The 26,304-nt window shown below is 42.2% G+C and overlaps 1 protein-coding gene across 1 annotated transcript; it reads left to right on the forward strand.

The window, feature by feature from the left end:
• The first annotated feature begins 13,370 nt into the window (after positions 1 to 13,370).
• Positions 13,371 to 25,947, forward strand: LOC124875956 (cytokine receptor common subunit gamma-like). Its single transcript, XM_047378397.1, has 8 exons — positions 13,371 to 13,438; positions 17,446 to 17,536; positions 17,886 to 18,052; positions 20,670 to 20,803; positions 20,896 to 21,058; positions 21,138 to 21,243; positions 21,896 to 21,956; positions 25,553 to 25,947. Exons 1-8 carry the CDS (start codon positions 13,372 to 13,374, stop codon positions 25,805 to 25,807), a joined length of 1,044 nt encoding a protein of 347 aa, XP_047234353.1. The 5' UTR covers position 13,371; the 3' UTR covers positions 25,808 to 25,947.
• The last annotated feature ends 357 nt before the right edge of the window (positions 25,948 to 26,304 follow it).

The following is a 26,304-nucleotide window of genomic DNA, read 5'->3' on the forward strand; positions in this document are numbered from 1 at the left end:
TATAAAAATGTTTAGATTTATTTTACACTTTTTGTTTACTACATAATTCCATGTGTGTTCATTCGCAGGTTTGTTGTCTCTGGTGAGAATCTACAATTTCAATAGTCATGAAAATAAAGAGACCAATTAAGTGAAAAAAGCTTTTTACCAGTAGTGTGTGTGATATATATATATATATATATATATCTACGCTCCCTAATTTTATAAGGTTTGAATGCTTTAATGGGATTATCATTTTAAAACAGCAATTTTTAATTATTCTCCAATTATTTTACATAAATAATGTTAGTAGCTGTGAGAAACTGACAACCTTGCAGACTCCATATATTAATACCATGTGCTGTCAGTATTGTAAAATTACCGCTGTATCCCTCAAACCTTTGCTCTTCCAGTGTTTGAATGTCATATTAATGTACAAATTTGACTTGGTTGAATCTTATTTTAGTGCTTGTATCCTTTATCAGTATTGACCATTGCTGACCCATGTTTGCTGTCATTTTGCTATTTTTCTATTTTTTACAATAAATGTTTCTAATATCATAAGCAAGGTTTGGTGTTTGCTAATTCATCTTCTTGCAAGACAACAATATCAACAACTGCACCATCATTCAGTCCATCTTAATAATTGCTTATAATCTTCCAGCAGAAAAATAACCCTAAAAAAGTTGAAAATTGAATTGTGTAGATTAAGGCCTACTCATGTGTTAGAATGGTCAAAGTACAGATCTAAATCCATTTGAGAATCTGTAGCAACCCTTATCACAACAGTTTTGCAACAATAATGTTCTGCAAAGATCTTGACATAATTCTTTGCTTTTACCCATCGTTAAATGCTCCTTGTGTAAAACCTTGGTAATGACAAACCTTTCTATAGGCCATCAGTAAATCACTGATTTCATCACTAAACCAGACAATATTAATTGACACTAATCTGGACCAGGATTGCTTTCTAAATATTTAGATTTCAATTGTTTTCTTCGCTTTCGCTATGTCTTTTTGCACCTCTTTTTCTTCATGTGTTTAATACTTATTCCCTGGGTCACTTAATTTATTTGTTTTGATTTCATTGTATGCATGAATTTGTATGCATGTCAATCGGTCCATTACAAATCTATTTACTAAGAATTCTGTTAAATGCATTAAATCCTTATTTCCCCCGTTGTCCACATCAATATAATATTTCTTGAGATAACCCCACCTTTTGGTCAAGGCATAATTCTTAATCTGATGTGGGATTCATCATATAACACCTGCAAAAATAAAACGTATGTACAAATACAATAACTCAATATACTTTACCCAGTCTTTCATTGGAAAAAGAAGTGACGGTTACACACTGACACAGTCGGGATGTGCACAAGTCAACGTTTTTTCATCCTACTACTTTAGGAAATATCTTTCTCAAATTGCGGAGACTTTATCAAACGTCTACAGAATTTAATGAAAAGCTGTTGACATTATTCATTCTTTGGAAACAGATATGCTAGAGCAGCAACGCATTTTAAAACATACCACTGAAGTTTTAAGAAATTTTGGGTTTTATGTCTACTCAGACAGAAAATTAACATGGAAATGCAATTGTATATTATTATATGATCTTAATCATATAATATATGATGATATAATAGTCTTATGATTAATTCTAGTCACTTAAACTAAACCAATGAACATAAATGAACAGGGTTTTTAATTGGATTGTAATGCATGGCAATGAGTTCTTTGTTTTAAACTATATATTTTTTGTTGATTCTTTGTTAATTGTATTTGTTATTCATATATTGTTTTGTATGCATGTGTCAGTTAGTATCTAACAGCAGCCAAAAGAGGAGGCACGTCAGATATTTAGGTGGTCTGCTGGAAGGAAAGCCAAACCCACAATGGTATCTTTGTTACAGTGTTGACGTCTGACACAGAAGCGAGCTAAATGCTGAAGTCATTTGGTTTCTGTTCCACGATGTTGAAACAGTTGTTTCTCTGTCTCATCTGGCAAATACTGGTCTAAAGATTTCTGGTTGGAGCTTTTAAATAATAAGCTAAATATTATTTGATCCTGGTACTATTACTACTACTAATCAGGGGGAACAAAAGGATTTATAAAACGTTTGAATTACTTATATTTTAATGATTTTACTCATTTTTAATGATTGTCCTGTATTAATTGGATTGTTGAATTTTGACCATCAGTTGGAAATATTTCAGTTCCGCTACCACTTTCCTTCTACTGCAGTCAGCAGATAAAAAATTAGGAAAGTTACAGTGTTTAAATCTCATTTTATGATCCCATCAAGCGGTCAGAATGATTAGAATTCATATGTGTGCTCAGTTTTGCCTCAGAAAGTTTCCATGATATTGTATGTATTTTGCCTCTGCTTCAAATTAGTTCTTCTTTCTGATTGTGTGTAGAAAGTTATGCAATGTTACATACCTAGACATCATGAATCAATTGGAATTCAATGGATAATACAGGGATTAGATTAATTAATTAATTAAATTGTAATGTATGTACCTGACATTTGTGAAGTGCCTTGAGACAACATGTGTTGTGAATTGGCACTATATAAATAAACTGAATTTAATTGAATTCAGGTGAACACCCAGGTACTTATAATTCCCTGGATGTTCACCGGAGTCAGTGTGGTGGGTCAATGCCTGCGGACATCCACCAACAGCAAATTTGAATGTATGTACCTGACTTGAAATCTGCATGAATGGATTGAATTGACTTTGTAAAGTGCCTTGAGATGACCTGTTGTGAATTGGTGCTATGTAAATAAACTGAATTGAATTAAAACAGAAAGAAAGGAGCTGTGCTGCATACCTGTCTGAGTATGGAACAAAAATTGGATGTATCTGAAGGAACATGACCTTTAAGAAAAAGGTATGTCTTATAATAGGATTTGCTGAGAAATAAAGATAGATAGATAGATAGATAGATAGATAGATAGATAGATAGATAGATAGATAGATAGATAGATAGATAGATAGATAGATAGATAGATAGATAGATAGATAGATAGATAGATAGATAGATAGATAGATAGATAGATAGATAGATAGATAGATAGATAGATAGATAGATAGATGTGCGGTGGGTCATATGATGATCTGCCTATTTCCGAAGAACTTTTGTTATTCTCTGCTCTCCGTTTATTTCGTGGCAGCTGTGCTGTGTTTTTACATTTTATCTTAGTGTTCATTCCTGTCAGCTTCCAGACTTCAGTCTTGCTTTCACTCAACTCCATAGAAAATCTCAGGCTTTCCCTTTTCAACATTACCATAGTTCCCTCATTGGTGGTTTTAAAGAGCTAAGTCGTATTTCCAGATTTCTCATCTAGTGTACGAGGTCCATTTGAAATCATTTTCTTTATTTGCACTGGTTATTAGGGATTAACTTGGTCAGGTCTCTACTCTAGACTGAAAAGATGGTAAAACATAGTACTGATGGTTTTAACACAATAATTATTGTATTTTCTTAACAGAAGCTCATGCACAATACAAAACTCATTGAACTTATTAAACTATTTGATCAATTTGTTTTGAAAGGATAAATGGTGATGTTATAAAACTGTACCAACTTTCTAATTTTTTTAGGGATTGGTTTCATGTCTTCAAAGGCTTGATGAAAGAAGCATTTAATGACAACTTCAGCTTGCATTGTGCATAGACAATAGCTCTGGCAGCTCCAGCCTTACCACTACTGATTAAACGACAGCTCCATTCCCATTGCAGTGAACAAATTCAATTCAGTTTATTTATATAGCGCCAATTCACAACACGTCGTCTCAAGGCACTTCACAAAAGTCAGGTACATACACTTCAATTAATCCTAACCATTGAACAGTGCAGTCAGACTCAGTTATTTATTCAAATTGGATAAAAAGTTTTCTATTCAATGAAACCCAGCAGATTGCATTGAGTCAGCGACTTGCAGCATAACCTAAGCCACTCTAAGCTTTATCAAAAAAGAAAGTTTTAAGCCTAGCCTTAAAAGTAGACAGGGTGTCTGCCTCACGGACCAAAACCGGGAACTGGTTCCACAGGAGAGGAGCTCGATAACTAATTTTCATCAGAACTCTTGCTGCAGCATTTTGAATCAGCTGAACGCTTTTAACTGCATTTTGTGGACATCCTGATAGTAAAGAATTACAATAGTCCAGCGTTGAAGTAACAAATGCATGGACTAGTTTTTCAGCGTCACTCCTGGGTAGGATATTTCTAATTTTGGGAATGTTCCGGAGGTGAAAGAAGGAAATCCTAGAAACCTGTTTAATATGGGATTTAAATGACATGTCCTGGTCAAAGATAACACCAAGGTTTTTTACTTTATTACCGGAGGTCAATTTAATGCCATCCAGGTGAAGTGATTGACTAAGCAGTTTCTTTTTTAAAGACTCCGGTCCAAAGACGACAACTTCTGTCTTGTCTGAATTTAGAAGCATGCTTGTAGTCTATCTAACTGGTTGGGTTCATCAGGTGTTGGAAGATTTGTACATGAATTATCATTACAGTTTAAAAAGGTTCTTTATCCTTATGATTTGCATTTAAAAGACATTTTCATTTATTTAGTTGGGTGAACTTTGATAGAAGGGGTTTGAATACTTTTCACATATGCTTTTTAATCTTTACTTTTATGAACTATTAACAGAATTGTCATCTTGTCTTAGAGTTGCATTTGGGTGGTTGCTAGGCAGACTGAGCAGGAACATGTGTGTGTGGAGGAGTTCTGGGAAGCAGTCCGTTGGCACCCCAGCTAATCTTGGTGTCCTTGGATGCCAAATGTGGACGTGTGGGCTGTATCAGTATATGGACAAAACCAGTTTTATTCAGTAGGACTTGTATTTGTGAAACTGTGTGTTGCCACACCCACAATTCTGTAACATGAGTTCTTTTTCTTTCCTTAATAAAAGGCTGTGACACAGGGCAGCTCCTTTGAGAGAATTAACTGTCTCTCCCTGGCCAGCCAAAGATAACTTTGACTCGCTTGTGTCTTCATTGCATACCTTCTCTGAGTTTATCATTATGTCTAACTCTGACATCAGGATTTATGGATAAGTAAAGCTATCATCAGCATAACAGTGAAAATGTATCCCATGCTGCCTGATAATTTGACCTATTGGAAGCATATATATAGTAAAGAGAATTGGTCCAAGTACTGAACCCTGGGGTACTGCACAATTAACCCTGGAGTTTAAAGATGATTTATCATTTACATGAACAAACTAGAGTCTGTCAGACAAATAAGATTTAAACCAGCCTAGCGCTGTTCCCCTGATCCCTACAGCCTTTCTAAGGGAATATTATGATCGACTGTATCAAATGCAGCACTGAGATCTAACAGAACCAGTACAGACACAAGTCCATTATCTGAGGCCATAAGAATATCATTAGTGACTTTCAGCAGAGCTGTTTCAGTGCTATGATGAACTCTGAAGCCTGACTGAAACTCTTCAAACAGGTCATTGTTGTGTAAATGCTCACACATTTGAATAGCAACTTTTTTCTCAAGAATTTTAGATAAGAATGGAAGATTGGATATAGGTCTGTAATTTATTAAGTCATCTCGATCAAGCGAAGGTTTTTTAAGCAAAGGTTTAATTACAGCTACCTTAAAAGCTCGTGGTCCATATCCATTTACTATGGATAGATTAATCATATCTAAAATGGGGCTGGTAATCAGAGGGAACACTTCCTTAAATAATTTGGTTGGGATTGGGTCTAACATACAAGTTGAAGGTTTAGATGAAGCTAATATTTCTGATAACTCAGGAAGCTCCACAGGATCAAAGCAGAACACAGATGAGGTTCTACAGTTACTTCCAATGTTGTCTCACTTGCTGAGGATGAAGTAATCGTCTTCGGGAGTATGTCAAAGATTTTATTTTTAATAGAATCAATTTTATTTTGGAAGAATCCCATAAAGTTATGACTGCTGAGAGCTAAGGGAATGGATGGCTCAACAGAGCTATGACTGTGTAAGTTTAGCAACTGTTCTAGCGAGAACATAGGATTATTCTTGTTCTCTTCTATTAATGATGAGAAATAAGCTGTTCTAGCTTGGCGAAGTGTCTTTTTATACAACAGTAGGCTATTTTTCAAGATTAAGTTGGAATCCTCTAGGTGTGTAGAGCGCCATTGTCTCTCCAATTTTCTAACATTGTGCTTTAAAGAGATAGATCCATCCATTGTCTCTACCTGCTTTTATCCCCGCAGGGGGGCTGGTGCCGATCTTCAGCATGAAGGAGAGGCAGGGACAGATCGCAGTCCATCACAGAACAAACAACCATGCACACACACTCAGACACAAGGGAAAATTAAAAATACCAATTAACCTAACATTTATTTTTTGGCCTGTGGGAGAAAGCTGGAGCACCCCAAGAAAACCCATTTATGCATGGGGAGAATATAAAAACGCCATGCAGAAAGATGTCGGGCTGCGATTTGAACCCAGGACCTTCTTGCTTCATCATTCAAAATATACAAACAAGCAGCTGTTTGCAATAAAAAACAAAACAACTAATTAAATAACACAACATAACTAATATAACAAGTGCTTTTTTTAAATTCAACACAATAGACAACTTTAAATGACTACTATAGTCTTGAAATTATTCAACCCCTTTATATGAAGCATCTTTAGTGACTAATAGAAGAATAATGTAATTCATAGCCAGAGTCCCGCTTGTGGCAACATTTCTAAGGAATCCTAACCCACTTTTCTTGAGAAAATGCCTCCAGATAATAATATTACATGTAAATCGACACAAGTATGAATGTAATATATGTATCATTATGTAAATTATGAGGAGCTGAACCTATTCTTTGCTTGCTTTATGTTTTGTATTTGAGGATAAATTAGAAAGCAGATTTTAATGAGTTATTCAGGCAAGACAGAAAACTGAAAAATGCAAAAAACGTTCTGTGTGAAACCAGAAAGGGTGCAGTAAGATTAGTTTTTTCAGAAATGTGCTCAGAAAATACCCTTGTCAGGATCTGTAGAAGTGAAGTAAATAAGCGGACTACGAGCAGAAGCGTGAAAGGTTAAACACTTGTTACGAAAAAAAAGGATTATTGACAGGAAAGAAAAATGGTCTAGTATTTGTAAAATACTTCTAAATGTAGATCTATTTGTATTGTGGTTTTACAGTTTGTAAAAACATTTTTATGTACCATGTTAGCATGGCTGCTATTCTATGCAACTGCACATAATGACTTTAATGTAATATGACTTTTAAGGATGTTGTATTTTTGATAACTTTATCAGCCTAAAAATCAACTAAAATAATAATAAATGTTTGATTTTAATAAGATCTCATGTGCTAATACATGTGGAAGATACCAGAGCACATGAAAATATCCACATCATAATTTTTGAAGAACGGTTTCCTGTAACAGGAAACTAAACCCACAGCCCTTGCCTTGGAACAGAGCACACATAAACATTAGATAATGTATCATGGATCTGCCGTGCGAAAAAGTAGAAATGCAGAAAATAATATTTGTAGTCAAAAAATGAGTAGACAAGATATTATAAAGACTGCATCTACTTAGTAATGTAACATGTTTTTATTGTTTTCAGAAATGCTGTGGGTGTTGAAACATTTTATTCTCAATTATGTGTGACATTTTTTTAATATCAGAAACACTAAGTTTCATATTGGTTACAACCCAAGGAATCAATATTGGCAAAGGGAAATTAATGCATAAACTACATCATGTGTAACAAAGTGAAATGACACAGTGCTAAATTGTTGAAATAAAATGTATTATAATGTCCTTATTACCTAGTGGAAACTGAACTTCTTTTGAAATGACAACAACACCCGTATGAAGAACCTAATCAAATTTATTCCTCAGGTGTAATTTTGAACCTGTCCACTTCAACACAAACTCTTTAAATCAAAGGCCTCAAACACCAGTCCTTGAGGGCCAGTGTTCTGCAGCTTTAAGATGTGTCCCTGGTCCTACACACCTGAATTAGATTTTAAATTGCCCCCTTATCCAGTCAAGCACTACTCTGCTAATGACTTAATCATTTGAGTAAGGTGTGCTGAAACAGAGATGCGTCTAAAAGTTGCAGGAACTCAGCTTCTTTTCTGCACACTGAAAAGTCTACTCTCTTTTTATCTTCAGATTGTTATCAAGAATGTATCAGTACATCTCTTCATCAATCCTTCTTTCACTTACATGGAGCGTGCCAGTAGCATATGCTGGGCCCCACACCATGATGTTTCTGCCTTCCACCATTAAGGACTTGCAGTAAATGGCAATGCATCTTGCATCGCTGTGGAGGAATTTTGCCCTACTCTTCTTTGGAGAATTGTTTTAGGTCAGCCAAATTAGAAAATCTTTTACCATGAGCGGTCTGATTAAGGTCATGCTACAGCATCTCAATGATATTTAAGGATCGACTTTAACTAGACAACACTCCTCATTCTCCTTGATCTGTCAGTTGCTTTTGACACAGTGGATCTTGCGATCCTCCTGGACCGCCTCCATGACACTGCCGGGCTGTAAGGCAGCACCTTAGCGTGGTTCAAATCATACCTTTCTGACAGAACCGAATATGTTTTGTTGGAATCATGTAAGTCCAGATCCCTCCCTGTTACGTTTGCTGTCCCCTAAGGATCAATCTTGGGCCCCCTGCTTTTTGTCACCTACATGCTTCGACTTGGTCATGTCATCAGCAGACACAATCTGTCATTCCACTGCTACGCTGATGACACACAATTATATATTCAGAACTGCTCCCAACCCTTCCATAGCCCTGTCAAGTGCAGCTGCTTGTCTTCAGGAGATTAAGGACTGGATGAACAGCAACTTTCTTCTGCTCAGGAGTAGTAAGACTGAGGCACTACTTGTTGGCACAACTCACCAGATCACTAACTCCTTTGACAGCCAGGTCATTGCTCTCTCCCCCTCAGTAACTAACCTAGGTGTCAGGTGTGACCAACAACTCACCTTTGACGACCACATAAAGAATGTATCAAAGACTTTGTTCCACCACCTTCAGAACATCTCCAAGATCTGCCCACTTCTTTCCCGCTCCGACGCAGAAAAACATATCCATGCCTTTGTTTCCTCCAGACTGGATTAATGCAATGGACTATTTATGGGGATCTCCTCCAAAAACATTTTAAAATTACAGTATATTCAGAACAGTGCCGCAAGAGTCCTCATGCAAGTACGCAAGTACGAGCATATCACACCCATCCTTTAGTCCTTTCACTGGCTCCCAGTCTCTTTTCGCATCCAATATAATATTCTCCTGCTCACCCATAGATGCATCAACAGTCATGGTCCGTCTTATCTACAGGAACTCATTCCACTCCAAACCTCCACCCGCACCCTCTGATCGTCCAGCGGCCGCCTCCTCCAGGTCCCCTCTACTAGGCTCAGAACCATGGAGGACAGAGGATTTTGCTCTGCTGCACCCCTGCTCTGGAATAGCCTTCCTTTAGCACTGAGAGAAGTGCAGAGTCTGGATTATTTTAAAGTTGGACTTAAGGCATTCCTGTTTAGGAAAGCTTTTAAGTGCTAAATACTTGTTTCACTCTAGTGTTGTTTTTATTCGTTCGTTCGTTCGTTCGTTCGTTCGTCGTCTTCCACTTATCCAGGACCGGGTCGCGGGGGCAGCAGACTCAGCAGAGACGCCCAGACGTCCCTCTCTCCAGACACCTCCTCCAGCTCCTCCAGGGGGAGCCCAAGGCGTTCCCAGGCCAGCCGAGAGACATAGTCCCTCCAGCGTGTCCTGGGCCGTCCCCTGGGCCTCCTCCCGATGGGACGTGCCTGGAACACCTCCCGAGGAAGGCGTCCAGGAGGCATCCGGTATAGATGCCCGAGCCACCTCAACTGGCTCCTCTCAATGTGGAGGAGCAGCGGCTCTACTCCGAGCCCCTCCCGGATGGCCGAGCTCCTCACCCTATCTCTAAGGGAGTGCCCGGCCACCCTACGGAGGAAGCTCATTTCAGCCGCTTGTATCCGTGATCTCGTTCTTTCGGTCATGACCCAAAGTTCATGGCCATAGGTGAGGGTAGGAACGTAGACCGACCAGTAAATTGAGAGCTTTGCTTTTTGGCTCAGCTCTCTCTTCACCACAATGGACCGGCACAGCGCCCCCATTACTGTGGCAGCTGCACCGATCCGTCTGTCGATCTCCCGCTCCATTCTTCCCTCACTCGTGAACAAGACCCCGAGATACTTAAACTCCTCCACTTGAGGCAGGAACTCCCCTCCAACCTGAAGAGGACAAGCCACCATTTTCCGGTCGAGTACCATGGCCTCGGACTTGGAGGAGCTGATCCTCATCCCAGCCGCTTCACACTCGGCTGCGAACCGCCACAGCGCATGCTGTAGGTCTTGGCTAGAGGGGGCCAGCAGGACCACGTCATCCGCAAAAAGAAGAGACGAAATCCACTGGTCCCCTAACCAGACCCCCTCCGGCCCTTGGCTGCGTCTAGAAATCCTGTCCATAAAAGTTATGAACAGGACCGGCGACAAAGGGCAGCCCTGCCGGAGTCCAACATGCACCGGGAACAGGTCCGACTTAGTGCCGGCAATGCGGACCAAACTCCTGCTCCGCTCGTACAGGGACCGGATGGCCCCTAATAAAGGGCCCCCGATTCCATACTCCTGGAGCACCCCCCACAGGGCATCACGAGGGACACAGTCGAATGCCTTCTCCAGGTCCACAAAACACATGTGAACCGGTTGGGCAAACTCCCGTGAACCCTCGAGCACCCTGTAGAGGGTATAGAGATGGTCCAGTGTTCCACGGCTGGGACGAAAACCACACTGTTCCTCCTGAAGCCGAGGTTCGACTATCGGTCGGACTCTCCTCTCCAATACCCTGGCGTAGGCCTTACCAGGGAGGCTGAGGAGTGTGATCCCCCTGTAGTTGGAACACACCCTCCGGTCCCCCTTCTTATGAAGGGGGACCACCACCCCAGTCTGCCAGTCCAGAGGCACTGTCCCCGACCGCCACGCAATGTTGAAGAGGCGTGTCAACCATGACAGCCCTACAACATCCAGACACTTGAGGTACTCAGGGCGGATCTCATCCACCCCCGAAGCCTTGCCACCGTGGAGCTTTTTAACCACCTCGGTGACTTCAGCCTGGGTGATGAAAGAGTCCAACCCCGAGTCCCCAGCCTCTGTTTCCACCACGGAATGCGTGATGGCAGGATTGAGGAGATCCTCAAAGTACTCCTTCCACCGCCCGATAATGTCCTCAGTCGAGGTCAGCAGTCTCCCGCCCCCACTATAAACAGTGTTGGCAAAGCACTGCTTCCCCCTCCTGAGGCGCCGGACGGTTTGCCAGAATCGCTTCGAGGCCAACCGGTAGTCCTTCTCCATGGCCTCACCGAACTCTTCCCAGGCCCGAGTTTTTGCCTCTGCCACAGCCCGGGCCGCAGCACGCTTGGCCTCACGGTACCCGTCAGCCGCCTCAGGAGTCCCACAAGCCAACCACAGCCGATAGGACTCCTTCTTCAGCTTAACTGCATCCCTTACTGCCGGTGTCCACCACCGGGTTCTGGGATTGCCGCCACGACAGGCACCGCAGACCTTACGGCCGCAGCTATGGGCAGCAGCATCGACAATAGATGCAGAGAACATGGTCCACTCGGACTCTATGTCTCCAACATCCCCCGGGATCTGGTCGAAGCTCTCCCTGAGGTGGGAGTTGAATACATCCCTGGCCGAGGGCTCCGCCAGGCGTTCCCAGCAGACCCTCACTATGCTATGTTTTTATTCTTGTGTTTTAATTGTAGCACTTTGAGATTCCTTGAAATGAAAAGTGCATTCTAAATAAAATGTATTATTATTATTATTATTAGACCACTTCATAACCGTCTCTTTGTTTTTTTGAGCCATTCAAAAAATGGGCTTGCTGATGAGCCCTGCAGCATAACCAAAGTGCGCTAAAACTTAAAATCACAAACTCAGAGCAAAACATTCTCCTTTAGGATTTTCTGCTGGAGAGAAATTTATGGTTCAATCAACTAAGGTAAGATGCCCAGGTCCTGAAGCCCCAAAACATCCTCAGAATGTCACAATACCACCACTGTTTGACTGTAGGTATTTTCCTTTTTGAAATGCTTTTAGCTTTATACCAGATATAAATGGATGTACACTGTAGATTCCACTTTTGTCTAGTCAGTCCAAAGATTATTTTCCCAAAAGCTTTGGGGATCATCAGGATGTTAATATGCAAATGTAAGATGTGCCTTTGTGTTCTTTTGGGTCAGCAGGAGAAAACAGCAGAATGGATGCCATTTTGCCCTGTCTCTTTCTTATTATAAAATCATGAACACTGACCTTAACAGAAGCAAGTGAAACCTGCTGTTAGGAATAACCTTTATTAATATGACTCATAGCTGTTTTTCCCTTTTATACTATAGTGAAATAAATATAAGTTCCAATGTTCCCCTTTTGTTACAATAGGATAAGAATGCTCATAGACATACAGTACAAGGATAAATGGCCCAAGGTTTGTCATAAATGACCTGAAGCTGGGGCACTGGGGTTGATAGTGGAGCAGCTGGTATAACTGGGTTGATTAGAAAGCTACAGCACACTTAGATTAAGTATGGACACCCGCTAAGTCACAACCTAACAGATAGACACCACCATGGTGACACATAGTCTACTGATAATCACTGAGGGAGAACACATCCATTGCATTGGAGTGCCAGATATAAAACTACATGTGACCTTCTATCGAGGCTCTTCATCATCCTCTAACAGACGGCGACGGTCCGAGACGGGAGCCTCAGCGCTGATCTCTGTAATAATTCCTCTGCCTTAATTTAGATTAAAAAGAGCTAAAAGTTAGAAACTGGTTGAGAGTCGTTAATTTAAGAGTCTTTAGATAGAGTGGGTAACTGTTTCCGGGGTCCAGGTACCAGAGGAGCTCCAAGGCGTCTGACCACCAGCAGGGTGCAGTAGCTCGGACACTGCAAAGCTCTAGATGTTCTGGAAGCTTTTGTGACCTTCTGGATATGTTGTGAATGTGGTATTGGAGTTATCAGGCCTTACACTTTAGTTGTGTTTGCATATTACAGGGAGATGTTGTGTCTATATGTGGCAGCTGACTTAGGAAGTGGTTAGAGGAGAAAGCTTAGGACAGCGCTGTTACCTTTCCACAAAAAAGGTTTTCAACACAACCATTTAGAGTCACAAAGCATGGTCTCTGCACCTTGTCCTGCTGTTTTCACAACCAAGCATCTATCAGAAGCCAAAAACATAGATGCATCAGACATCTAAAGTGTTTGCTGACAGGAAGTAGAAACCCACAATGGTAAAATGTGCAACAATGCGGAAGAGCAAAGCAGAAGTGAAGTGAAGATGGTGGCAATCAGACATCAACTCGTCATGATGTCAACTCGGTTGTTTCTGCTTCTTTCTCTTGTTGGGCAAATACTGGCTAAAAACCCTCCTGGTAAGAGTTTTTAAATCATTACTCTACGTAGTAAATCATAGGTGTATGTTGTATTAATAATAATGACTTTAATAATCAAGTTTGGATGCGTTTGAACTATCAGTCCATCTGATTTCCTGAAAGACTTTTGGCAGATCAAATCAAAATGTGTTAAACAAAGTTCTTATTTGTAACTATCTACCTTTTTTATTAACCCATCCTGTGTAAAGCACAACATCTACATTGGTATTAATGATTTTCTAATTTTTTAATTTTAATCAAAAACCAAATGTTTCCAAAGGTAAATAAAACATTAGATAGGAAGTGTGGATGTCCAGAAATATTTTCAAACTATAGCAAAGTATTTATTTTTTTAGTTAATTTCCACACTTTACAAAAGGAGAAAATCCCCTTTGAGGTCATTTCTCAGTCAAGTCAGTGGGTGCTTCTGTTTGTTCATGTCCATACCGCAGTCAAATGGCGTCTAAATGTCAAATGATTCAAAGTTGTATCTCTGTATTGCTTACATAAGCCAAGTTTTTTGATTTACATTTCTTTAAACTCTAAAAAAGACGTACTTCCGTAAAAACTGAATACAGCAAAGATTCACACAGTGGAGAGAGAGGTGAAGACATTCAGCAAACGTAAACAGCCCGGTGTTGTGCGAAATTCTGTTCCCCTGAAATATTCTGTTGCCTTTGTGTCGGGAGCGCGCACTGCAGCCAGAGAGGCGGATGTGACCGTCTTCACAGCTTTTCTGATCAATTTGTCAGTAAAACGACGAAACGTATTCATGTCAATGTTGTTACTTAATTTTTAATCAACAGCTCCTAGAAAAAAGAAATAAATACAAAATGAACCTGGTCTTGTGAGGTTGTTTTTGCACAGCTTCGTGTTGTTTCGCCGAAAGAATCCATGTCTTTTCCAACTTGTGTCATGTTCACTTTAACCTGACGGACATCAGTCTGTGGAAGCAAATCGTTACCATATTTCAAATGAAAAAGCATTTCCAGAAATGCTTTTTCATTTTAAGAATGTGGCTGCATTGTTTGACTCATAAATGAAATTAGTAATCAATAATCTTGTTTACATTTTAATTTTCTTCTTCAAGACTGCTCATTCTTTCACTTAATTAAAATGAAAAAGACATTTGAGATTTATTTTTCAAAATATGCCCCGGCAAATAGATACCAAAATTCAATTTGAAATGTAAAATTTGAAAATGAAAAAGCATTTCCAGAAATGCTTTTTCATTTTAAGAATGTGGCTGCATTATCTGACCCATAAATAAAATTAGTAATCAATCATCCTATTTGCATTTTCTTCTTCACCACTGCACATTTTATGCCATAATCAAAAAGAAAACAAAGCAGACATTTTTCGTTTTCGTGGTCTGCCCGCAAAGTACTGCCCAGAACTCGAAAACGAAAAAGCATTCCGAGCTGCGGGCGCAGCAGAGTGACGTCAGCAGCCGCTCTTCCTCAGCTCCCTGCTGACCGAGCTACCCATCTTGTTCGGTAGGGGGCGCTGTGCACGTCTGTATTGCATTACATTGCAAACGTGCCGAGAAACTGGTTGAATTGCAGCAGGGCTGAGCTCAATTTGTGGCAATGACAGGCAGAACTGGTAGTTCCGGTGGCAGCCTTATGGCCTGGGACATCCAGCGTGTTTTTAAGCATTTATTTATAATTTTCTGTGAGTGACAATTCAGAATAGCCGCTCGTGCTCTACAGGTCCTTCTCAAAATATTAGCATATTGTGATAAAGTTCATTATTTTCCATAATGTCATTATGAAAATGTAACATTCATATATTTCAGATTCATTGCACACTAACTGAAATATTTCAGGTCTTTTATTGTCTTAATACGGATGATTTTGGCATACAGCTCATGAAAACCCAAAATTCCTATCTCACAAAATTAGCATATCATTAAAAGGGTCTCTAAACGAGCTATGAACCTAATCATCTGAATCAACGAGTTAACTCTAAACACCTGCAAAAGATTCCTGGGGCCTTTAAAACTACCAGCCTGGTTCATCACTCAAAACCCCAATCATGGGTAAGACTGCCGACCCGACTGCTGTCCAGAAGGCCACTATTGACACCCTCAAACAAGAGGGTAAGACACAGAAAGAAATTTCTGAACGAATAGGCTGTTCCCAGAGTGCTGTATCAAGGCACCTCAGTGGGAAGTCTGTGGGAAGGAAAAAGTGTGGCAGAAAACGCTGCACAACGAGAAGAGGTGACCGGACCCTGAGGATGTTTGTGGAGTAGGGCCGATTCCAGACCTTGGGGGACCTGCGGAAGCAGTGGACTGAGTCTGGAGTAGAAACATCCAGAGCCACCGTGCACAGGCGTGTGCAGGAAATGGGCTACAGGTGCCGCAATCTCCAGGTCAAGCCACTTTTGAACCAGAAACAGCAGCACAAGCGCCTGACCTGGGCTACAGAGAAGCAGCACTGGACTGTTGTGGTCCAAAGTACTTTTTTCGGATGAAAGCAAATTCTGCATGTCATTCGGAAATCAAGGTGCCAGAGTCTGGAGGAAGACTGGGGAGAAGGAAATGCCAAAATGCCAGAAGTCCAGTGTCAAGTACCCACAGTCAGTGATGGTCTGGGGTGCCGTGTCAGCTGCTGGTGTTGGTCCACTGTGTTTTATCAAGGGCAGGGTCAATGCAGCTAGCTATCAGGAGATTTTGGAGCACTTCATGCTTCCATCTGCTGAAAAGCTTTATGGAGATGAAGATTTCATTTTTCAGCACGACCTGGCACCTGCTCACAGTGCCAAAACCACTGGTAAATGGTTTACTGACCATGGTATCACTGTGCTCAATTGGCCTGCCAACTCTCCTGACCTGAACCCCATAGAGAATCTGTGGGATATTGTGAAGAGAACGTTGAGAGACTCAAGACCCAACACTCTGGATGAGCTAAAGGCCGCTATCGAAGCATCCTGGGCCTCCATAAGACCTCAGCAGTGCCACAGGCTGATTGCCTCCATGCCACGCCACATTGAAGCAGTCATTTCTGCAAAAGGATTCCCGACCAAGTATTGAGTGCATAACTGTACATGGTTATTTGAAGGTTGACGTTTTTTGTATTAAAAACACTTTTCTTTTATTGGTCGGATGAAATATGCTAATTTTGTGAGATAGGAATTTTGGGTTTTCATGAGCTGTATGCTAAAATCATCCATATTAAGACAATAAAAGACCTGAAATATTTCAGTTAGTGTGCAATGAATCTAAAATATATGAATGTTAAATTTTCATCATGACATTATGGAAAATAATTAACTTTATCACAATATGCTAATATTTTGAGAAGGACCTGTATAATAAACCGGCTGTTTGTGCAATATATCGTCGTCATCCTTTCACATACACATAGTGCTATTTATTTTCCATGTCAAGTAAATACAATCACCTTATGTTATGGTTCTAAAGCTGTTTATTAAATAATAATCAATAATGAAATCATTATTTAAAGGTAACAGGCTATAACAACAACAACATCCCGTTTGCCGATAATCAGCATTGGCATCACTTCCGGTGGCAGTTCCATAGACACTATTAACAATAATGACAACCCATTTGCCGATAATCAGCATCAGCTTCCACAAAAACAGCGGCAACCGCATTGGCAAGCTTTTACGGCCGGCCTGGCACCTTCTGGCATCCTCGCGGAATCCCCTGCCACTGTCTCTATATAGTCATAATGCAGACAGTGGACAGTAGTAGATCCAAACCTGAGAACATTATAATTTTTACATGTCATTTTATGATCACCTTCAAGCTGACTAGACATTTCAGGTGTTTTCAGTTTATAAAAAGTTCTTGTTTCTGGTTGTTTATAAGAAATAACATAATTCTCATGCAGTTTAACAATATTAATCGATTGGCATCCAAATTATATTACTGGAATGTACATAGTGATTTGTATTTATTTACACAGCTTATATTTGTTACTAGACATATTTTTGTCTAAAATCATCATGAAACTGTTAAATATTTTTATTTGTGATAGACATGAAGTGCCTGGTGATTAACCTGGAAAAAGTTCGCTGCACCTGGAACTCGCAGGGGACTCCAGACGTCAATTACAACTTTTCCAGCTGGTTCGTATTTAGTGGTAATAATTTATTTTGCAGATGTTAAGGAGTAAAACAAAACCATTGAGTTGATTGTTTTGACTTCGTTAAAAGAAAGAGTGCTGAATGTAGGAGTTGTCCAAAAGTATTTTTCAAAGTTTGTACGAGTTTGCATTTTGTCTTTGTTACTCTGAAATCGCAAAATAAAATCCTGTACAACTAGCTGCATTTGGAAACCACCTAATTGGTAAATAAAGTCTGCCTAGCTGTAGTTTAAACACACCGTGATGATTTGGAATTCTAAATAAATGATCTAACTTTAGGGAGAATTATTTATGAATGTAATTTAGTTGAGTAACATAACATCTTTACACAGGTTCATAAAAGAGAACGAAACGAGCTGTGCTGAATACCTGACTGATAATGGAACAAATATTGGATGTAATCGTCCTTACACCAAACTCCAGAGATTTGACGCATTTTACACTACACTGAGATATGGCGGGGAGATGAATGTGAAGAAACATGACCTTAGAAGAAAAGGTATGTAGTATAAAATCTCCCTGATAAATAATGGCAAGGCAGTTTCATCCAAAGAACCTTTGTGTATTGCTTTTTCAAAATGGCACCAGTATGTGTGGTGGGCCCTCTATCACACCCTGCTTGGATTGTGTTTTTTTCTGTTTTCATGCCTTTTTTCTAGCAATAAGTCTCTATTAGCATATGATCACCAGTCTCACATGGATATTTAATGTAAAGTCAGAAATTAAGAAGCATTTGATCATGGTGGACAAAAAACATTGCCTCCACACCAATCGGGGATCCTGGCTCATCTCTTCTGGAAACCGACTTTGCCCTCCTGGCAAAATCATTGCCGTCATCGTGATATGGGAAAAGAAAGTTTACTAATTTAAAAATGATGAAGAGACTACAGGTTTCCTCTCAAAGCCGACGCGGGGGACCTTTTATTCAGAACACATCTCTGAATACATCTTCATACAAAATCCCAAAGAATCCCAGCCCTCAGTTCCTACAGAGCGTTTTTTTATACAGATACAAAGCATTGGTGTGTATGGGGTCCTCTTGACCAATTGAAATCATCATACTCATTTACATAAAACTTTTGGCATCCACAACATTGATTCTCAATCACAGTTCCCGGAATACAATACAGTAAAACATCTGCAGGAAATCAGACTGGTCTATGTAACAGTTTGCACCATAACAATTTCATCACTTATCTGGACTGCTGAACTCTAATGTCAAAGCGACGTGGCAGGATTCAGGATATCATAATTCTTTCCAGCCTACAAGTTTGCTTCTACAATAACTACAATAACAAGTCCATCAGTCATTCCTCACGCCAAGAACTTTTTCTCTTCACAGAATTCATTTTACATATGGTAAAAATAATAATAACACTTTTAATCTAATAAACAAAGCTTTAAGCTTCCACAGCGGTAAACTTGGTGGGGGGCTGGTGAAAGTGTGCTTGCCAAGACCCACTACCATTTCCCGGACAGGAGATGGATTGTTGATTTCCTTTGTTGTGCCCTGGAGTTTCATGGATCCTATTGACACCTGCCTGATAACTGTCACCAGCCTCGATGTGGGCGTTCTGCCCCACCCTCTTGCTTCTCTCGGCTCCATCAGCTTGGAGAAAATCTCTGGAGCTTGAGAACGATGCCCCGGGCTCCTCAGACTCCTGATTCGCAGGCCACAGTTATGCTAGGGTTGGCCTGGTGAATCCTGGTGGGCTTTTTCAGTTCCAGTGGTTTGGATTTCCTCTGCTGGACTGAGGTTGGTGATTCCAGCATTTTTGTAGAACTTTTACCAGCTGAGTGTTCTTATTTTAGCTCCCTTCGGACCGACTGGAGGAGGAACGGTGGTCAGTCAGTCAGTCATTTTCTACCGCTTATTCCATAGTGGGTCGCGGGGGAGCTGGTGCCTATCTCCAGCAGTCTATGGGTGAGAGGCGGGGTACACCCTGGACAGTTCGCCAGTCCATCGCAGAGCAACACACAAACAACCATGCACACACTCATTCATACACCTAAGGGCAATTTAGAGTGACCAATTAACCTAACAGGCATGTCTTTGGACTGTGGGAGGAAGCCAGAGTACCTGGTGAGAACCCACACATGCACAGGGAGAACATGCAAACTCCATGCAGAAAGATCCCCAGCTGGGAATTGAACCCAGGACCTTCTTGCTGCAAGGCAACAGTGCTACCAACTGCGCCACCGTGCAGCCGTGCCTGGTGAATCCTGATGGGCTTTTTCAGTTCCAGTGGTTTGGATATCCTCTGCTGGACTGAGGTTGGTGATTCCAGCATTTTTGTAGAACTTTTACCGGCTGAGTGTTCTTATTTTAGCTCCCTTCGGACCGACTGGAGGAGGAACGGTGGTAATTTATAAAAAATACTTTAAGTTTAAGCTGTGCGCTGCATCATCTCCACTCTCAAGCTTTAAGGTGACTTTATTTGAGGTGATCTGAACTAGTGTTATCTGCTAAGAACCCTGTTTTTAAGGCACAACCCTAACCCACAACCTGTCTCCATGGAAGTTTCCTTTGAGCTACACTATATACCCAAAAGTATTGGGTCCCACCACCAAATCAATGAATTCCAGGTGTTACAATCTTTTCGATGGCTACAGATCTATAAGGTTTGGTGTGGAGAAACTTGACTGACCTGCACAGAGTCCTGACCTCAACCTTCTTGAACACCTTAGGGATGAATTAGAAGGGAGGCTGCAATTTGGTTTTCTCAACTATGAACACACTTCTAAACCTAGTGGAAGATGTATACAGAATAGTTAAAGTTGCTACTGCTGGCAACTGTGGGATCATCAACAAATTGGACCTTGTAGATTAAGTATAGGATTTCTTTAAAGTTCATGTACGTGTAAAAGTAGACAGACAAATACTTCTGGCAGTATGGTGTATGTAATAACTTTTTGCAATTTTTATTGCTAAGGCTGTTACCAGTTTTCATCTCAGACCCAACTTGTGACCCTATTGTTAGATCCCTTGTCCAAGTGTGTTTGATAAATTTGAACCAGTGAGTTTCAATTTGTTAAATGATGTAGTGGGCCACATCAACACTTCAAAGTATAAATGTATGAAGGTTTCTGTCACTTTGTGTCTTTGTTGTCACCAGTGATGTTAAACCCACCAACCAACCTGACCGTAAAGAATGGATCCGACTTTAACCTGTGGTTTTACTGGAACCAGACTGATAAACATTGTGTGGAATATCAAGTACGAGTCAGAATAAACAACAGCAGCTGGGAGGTATGCAGTGTTTTTCTTTTTATTATATATATATATATATATATTTCAATGTTAGAATATCTTGTCTCATTAGTTTTTTATATATATCCTAGCGCTCGCTAGTGTATCTCGGGCAGAGTTACTCCCAAAACCTGCCTTCCAGCACTGCCAGATATGAGCTGCAGGTGAGGAGCAGAATAGAGCGTACCTGTGGAGAGTCTGAGGTGTGGAGCGACTGGAGCGAGCCTGTAGTCTGGGGATTCAATAACACCACAGGTAAGGCTGAATACAGAGTATGTTCACATGCAGAAAGAATTAGTGTTAACGGGGCTTTAAACCTTTTCCCTCCTCCCAGACACAAATAAAGGACATGAGGCAATGCCAGTGTGGACAGCAGTGCTGTATGTGGCAGCTGCCATCACCCTCCTTCTTCTGGTTATGATCTTACTGCACAATGAACGGTGGGTCATATCATGATTCATGACTTTTTTTTATCCAGCTCACTTTTTTATTTTACAATCAGCTGTCCTAAAATTTACATCCACATCAGTTGTTGCTGTTGGTTACCATGTTCACCTCAGTTGATTTGCCTTCACACCTGTTTGTGTTTACATTGATCAATATCCAGTGAAAAGTTTAAAAAAGAGCTTGTGACCACACACAAGGGATCCTAATTTGCATTTAAAAGGAAGATTGTTTTTTTATAAATACATGAAATCTTTTATTTTTGGAGTTTCAAAGTTTCACTTGCTTCGTGCTTCTTTTTTTACTTTACCTTCCACTGTTGCGTTTTTAACTTGACACCTGTAACCACAGTCCCCTATTGGAAACAAACTATAACAGGTGTTATTGCAGTGCAAAAGTTTTAGTATGTTAGTATGATGAATCACACTTTTTCACTTCAAAAATGTAGTCAAATAATGTAAATTTATGTGGAGAAAAATCTTCATATTCTCATTCATTGGACATTTTACATGTCCAATGTGGGTGTTAAGACAACAAAAGTCAAAACCTTCTTTTCAGAAATCTACCTCAGTCAATAAACTGCTCAGAAACTGACATGTACTTGGATGTGTGTTTTTTTTTTATTTATTGTCTGTAACTCCTACACAGGATTAAAATCATCCTGATTCCTCCTCTTCCCAAGCCCGTACTGAACTCTTCTGATGTCGAGGTTAGTAGTATCCAGAGACTCATTGATGCCATCCTACTGTTTTCTTGTCTTGCCATGTTCAATGATGCATAGAACACCATGTCATATGTGGGTGTTAAGCTGAGAAAATGAAGTGGAGTTGAATAGGGGTCCGCCTGGATATGTTTCAGTCTAAACATGTATAACTTTTCAATTGCTTGTTGTGTTGACACCAGACTGGCTACAGCTGTCACTCAGATGTTGTAGTTACAATTTATTGTGTTTATTTCCTTCTTTACAAGAAGAGTAAGAGGTGTAAACATCTGGGGGTTTTTTTAGGCGGAAATTATTTTTTGGGCATTTAAACCTCATTTACTCAGGTCCAGAATAATTTCCTCTCAAATTTTCACATCCACATCATCATCTAGGACCTTTCTGTTAGCTGATACCAAGATTAGCAGTTTAGGCATTTTACCAGTTGAGAAATCCCTGGTAAAGTATGAGTATGCATTTTTGGGAAAATAGGCTTAAGAGGTTAAAATGTTGTTTACTTAGAAAAAGTTTTCTTAATATATCACAGAAAGGCAAGGCCAATACACAGCAGGGAAATGGGAGTATTGAACAAGTTCGTTCGTTCGTCGTCTTCCGCTTATCCAGGACCGGGTCGCGGGGGCAGCAGACTCAGCAGAGACGCCCAGACGTCCCTCTCTCCAGACACCTCCTCCAGCTCCTCCAGGGGGAGCCCAAGGCGTTCCCAGGCCTGCCGAGAGACATAGTCCCTCCAGCGTGTCCTGGGTCGTCCCCTGGGCCTCCTCCCGGTGGGACGTGCCTGGAACACCTCCCGAGGAAGGCGTCCAGGAGGCATCCGGTAAAGATGCCCGAGCCACCTCAACTGGCTCCTCTCAATGTGGAGGAGCAGCGGCTCTACTCCGAGCTCCTCCCTGATGGCCGAGCTCCTCACCCTATCTCTAAGGGAGTGCCCGGCCACCCTACGGAGGAAGCTCATTTCAGCCGCTTGTATCCGTGATCTCGATCTTTCGGTCATGACCCAAAGTTCATGGCCATAGGTGAGGGTAGGAACGTAGACCGACCAGTAAATTGAGAGCTTTGCTTTTCGGCTCAGCTCTCTCTTCACCACAATGGACCGGCACAGCGCCCCCATTACTGTGGCAGCTGCACCGATCCGTCTGTCGATCTCCCGCTCCATTCTTCCCTCACTCGTGAACAAGACCCCGAGATACTTAAACTCCTCCACTTGAGGCAGGACCTCCCCTCCAACCTGAAGAGGACAAGCCACCCTTTTCCGGTCGAGTACCATGGCCTCGGACTTGGAGGAGCTGATCCTCATCCCAGCCGCTTCACACTCGGCTGCGAACCGCCACAGCGCATGCTGTAGGTCTTGGCTAGAGGGGGCCAGCAGGACCACGTCATCCGCAAAAAGAAGAGACGAAATCCACTGGTCCCCAAACCAGACCCCCTCCGGCCCTTGGCTGCGTCTAGAAATCCTGTCCATAAAAGTTATGAACAGGACCGGCGACAAAGGGCAGCCCTGCCGGAGTCCAACATGCACTGGGAACAGGTCCGACTTAGTGCCGGCAATGCGGACCAAACTCCTGCTCCGCTCGTACAGGGACCGGATGGCCCCTAATAAAGGACCCCCGATTCCATACTCCTGGAGCACCCCCCACAGGGCATCACGAAGGACACAATCGAATGCCTTCTCCAGGTCCACAAAACACATGTGAACCGGTTGGGCAAACTCCCATGAACCCTCGAGCACCCTGTAGAGGGTATAGAGCTGGTCCAGTGTTCCACGGCTGGGACGAAAACCACACTGTTCCTCCTGAAGCCGAGGTTCGACTATCGGTCGGACTCTCCTCTCCAATACCCTGGCGTAGGCCTTACCAGTGAGGCTGAGGAGTGTGATCCCCCTGTAGTTGGAACACACCCTCCGGTCCCCCTTCTTATAAAGGGGGACCACCACCCCAGTCTGCCAGTCCAGAGGCACTGTCCCCGACCGCCACGCAATGTTGAAGAGGCGTGTCAACCATGACAGCCCTACAACATCCAGACACTTGAGGTACTCAGGGCGGATCTCATCCACCCCCGAAGCCTTGCCACCGCGGAGCTTTTTAACCACCTCGGTGACTTCAGCCTGGGTGATGAAAGAGTCCAACCCCGAGTCCCCAGCCTCTGTTTCCACCACGGAATGCGTGATGGCAGGATTGAGGAGATCCTCGAAGTACTCCTTCCACCGCCCGATAATGTCCTCAGTCGAGGTCAGCAGTCTCCCGCCCCCACTATAAACAGTGTTGGCAAAGCACTGCTTCCCCCTCCTGAGGCGCCGGACGGTTTGCCAGAATCGCTTCGAGGCCAACCGGTAGTCCTTCTCCATGGCCTCACCGAACTCTTCCCAGGCCCGAGTTTTTGCCTCTGCCACAGCCCGGGCCGCAGCACGCTTGGCCTCACGGTACCCGTCAGCCGCCTCAGGAGTCCCACAAGCCAACCACAGCCGATAGGACTCCTTCTTCAGCTTAACAGCATCCCTTACTGCCGGTGTCCACAACCGGGTTCTGGGATTGCCGCCACAACAGGCACCGCAGACCTTACGGCCGCAGCTATGGGCAGCAGCATCGACAATAGATGCAGAGAACATGGTCCACTCGGACTCTATGTCTCCAACATCCCCCGGGATCTGGTCAAAGCTCTCCCGGAGGTGGGAGTTGAATACATCCCTGTGCTAGGGCTCCGCCAGGCGTTCCCAGCAGACCCTCACTATGCGCTTGGGCCTGCCGAGTCTGTCCGGCTTTCTCCTCCTCCGGCGGATCCAACTCACCACCAGGTGATGATCAGTGGACAGCTCAGCCCCTCTCTTCACCCGAGTGTCCAAAACATGCGGCCGAAGGTCTGATGATACGACAACAAAGTCGATCATCGACCTCCTGCCTAGGGTGTCCTGGTGCCAAGTGCACTGATGGACACCCTTATGTTTGAACATGGTGTTCGTTATGGACAATCCGTGACTAGCACAGAAGTCCAATAACAAAACACCACTCGGATTCAGATCGGGGAGGCCATTCCTCCCGATCACGCCTCTCCAGGTGTCACTGTCGTTCCCCACGTGGGCGTTGAAGTCCCCCAGCAGAATAATGGAGTCCCCGGGAGGGGCACTATCCAGCACCCCCGACAGGGACGCCAAGAAGGCCGGGTACTCTGCACTACCACTCGGCCCGTAGGCTGAAATGATAGTCAGAGACCTCTCCCCAACCCGAAGGCGCAGGGATACAACCCTCTCATCCACTGGGGTAAACCCCAACACGAGACGGCTGAGCTGGGGGGCAACAAGCAAACCCACACCAGCCCGCCGCCTCTCCCCGTGGGCCACTCCAGAGTAGAAGAGAGTCCAACCCCTCTCAAGGAGAGGAGGGTATTGAACTCATCAAGCATATTTAAATTTGGCATTTTACCTTACTGAAGATCATTATACAGGCTTCAGCGTACACTGTCAGGCAAACCATAAATTTCTAAACAAAACACGGATATGTTCAAAATGGAACTCAGTAGCCCTTTTTGATGCATTCGTTTTGGAATATAAATGGGGAAGTAAGAAAACTGACCGATCTTTCTTTTTCTTTAAGGATTGGTTTCATTTCTCCAAAGGCCTTATTAAAGAAGGGTTTAATGCCAACTTCAGTGAGCGAGCCTGCACCGTGCGTGAGTATCAACCTGTCTCGCGTTCCGACAGCAACAGCTCTGACAGCTCCGTCCTTACCACCACCACCGATCAAACCGACTGCTCTATTGCCATCGCAGTGAATGAACCAGAGGACACATCTGCTCCTTTTTACACCCATGTGATCGCCTCTGAAGAGGGCCAGCAGGTTTCTGCGTAAATGTTGCCTAAGGCAAATTTAGATTTGTCAAAAAAATCCTCCTTTTTATTTTTTGACAGATGTCCTGACTTACTGTAGGAGTAGGAAAATGGGTGGAGTTGAGAACATTGAAAACAATTAGAAATCAATAAAGTAAATTAGGAATAAAAGGTTGTGGATCAAGATTCTAAACTCCAAACAACATTTCAGGAAATTATGGCCCACCTACAGTTACATTAAGAATAGTTTTTGTTATACCGAACTTCAGTACATTTTATTACACTATTCTAAAGGTTTTTTATAAAGGCTATATATACACGTATGCAGTGTAAGGCTGCTGTCTTACTTGCAGTCAGACATTTTGAATGAAACTACTTTGGGGTCTTTACGGTTGAATGAACCACAACACAAAAGGAGTACATCATCATAATACCAGTTGTATATATCTATTGATCCATGTAACAGAAGTTATTTGATTTGAAATCATTAGCTTATTGTGTCTAATATTAATTATAAAG

Source organism: Girardinichthys multiradiatus, chromosome 11 (assembly GCF_021462225.1).
Source record: "Girardinichthys multiradiatus isolate DD_20200921_A chromosome 11, DD_fGirMul_XY1, whole genome shotgun sequence".
NCBI lineage: Eukaryota > Metazoa > Chordata > Actinopteri > Cyprinodontiformes > Goodeidae > Girardinichthys > Girardinichthys multiradiatus.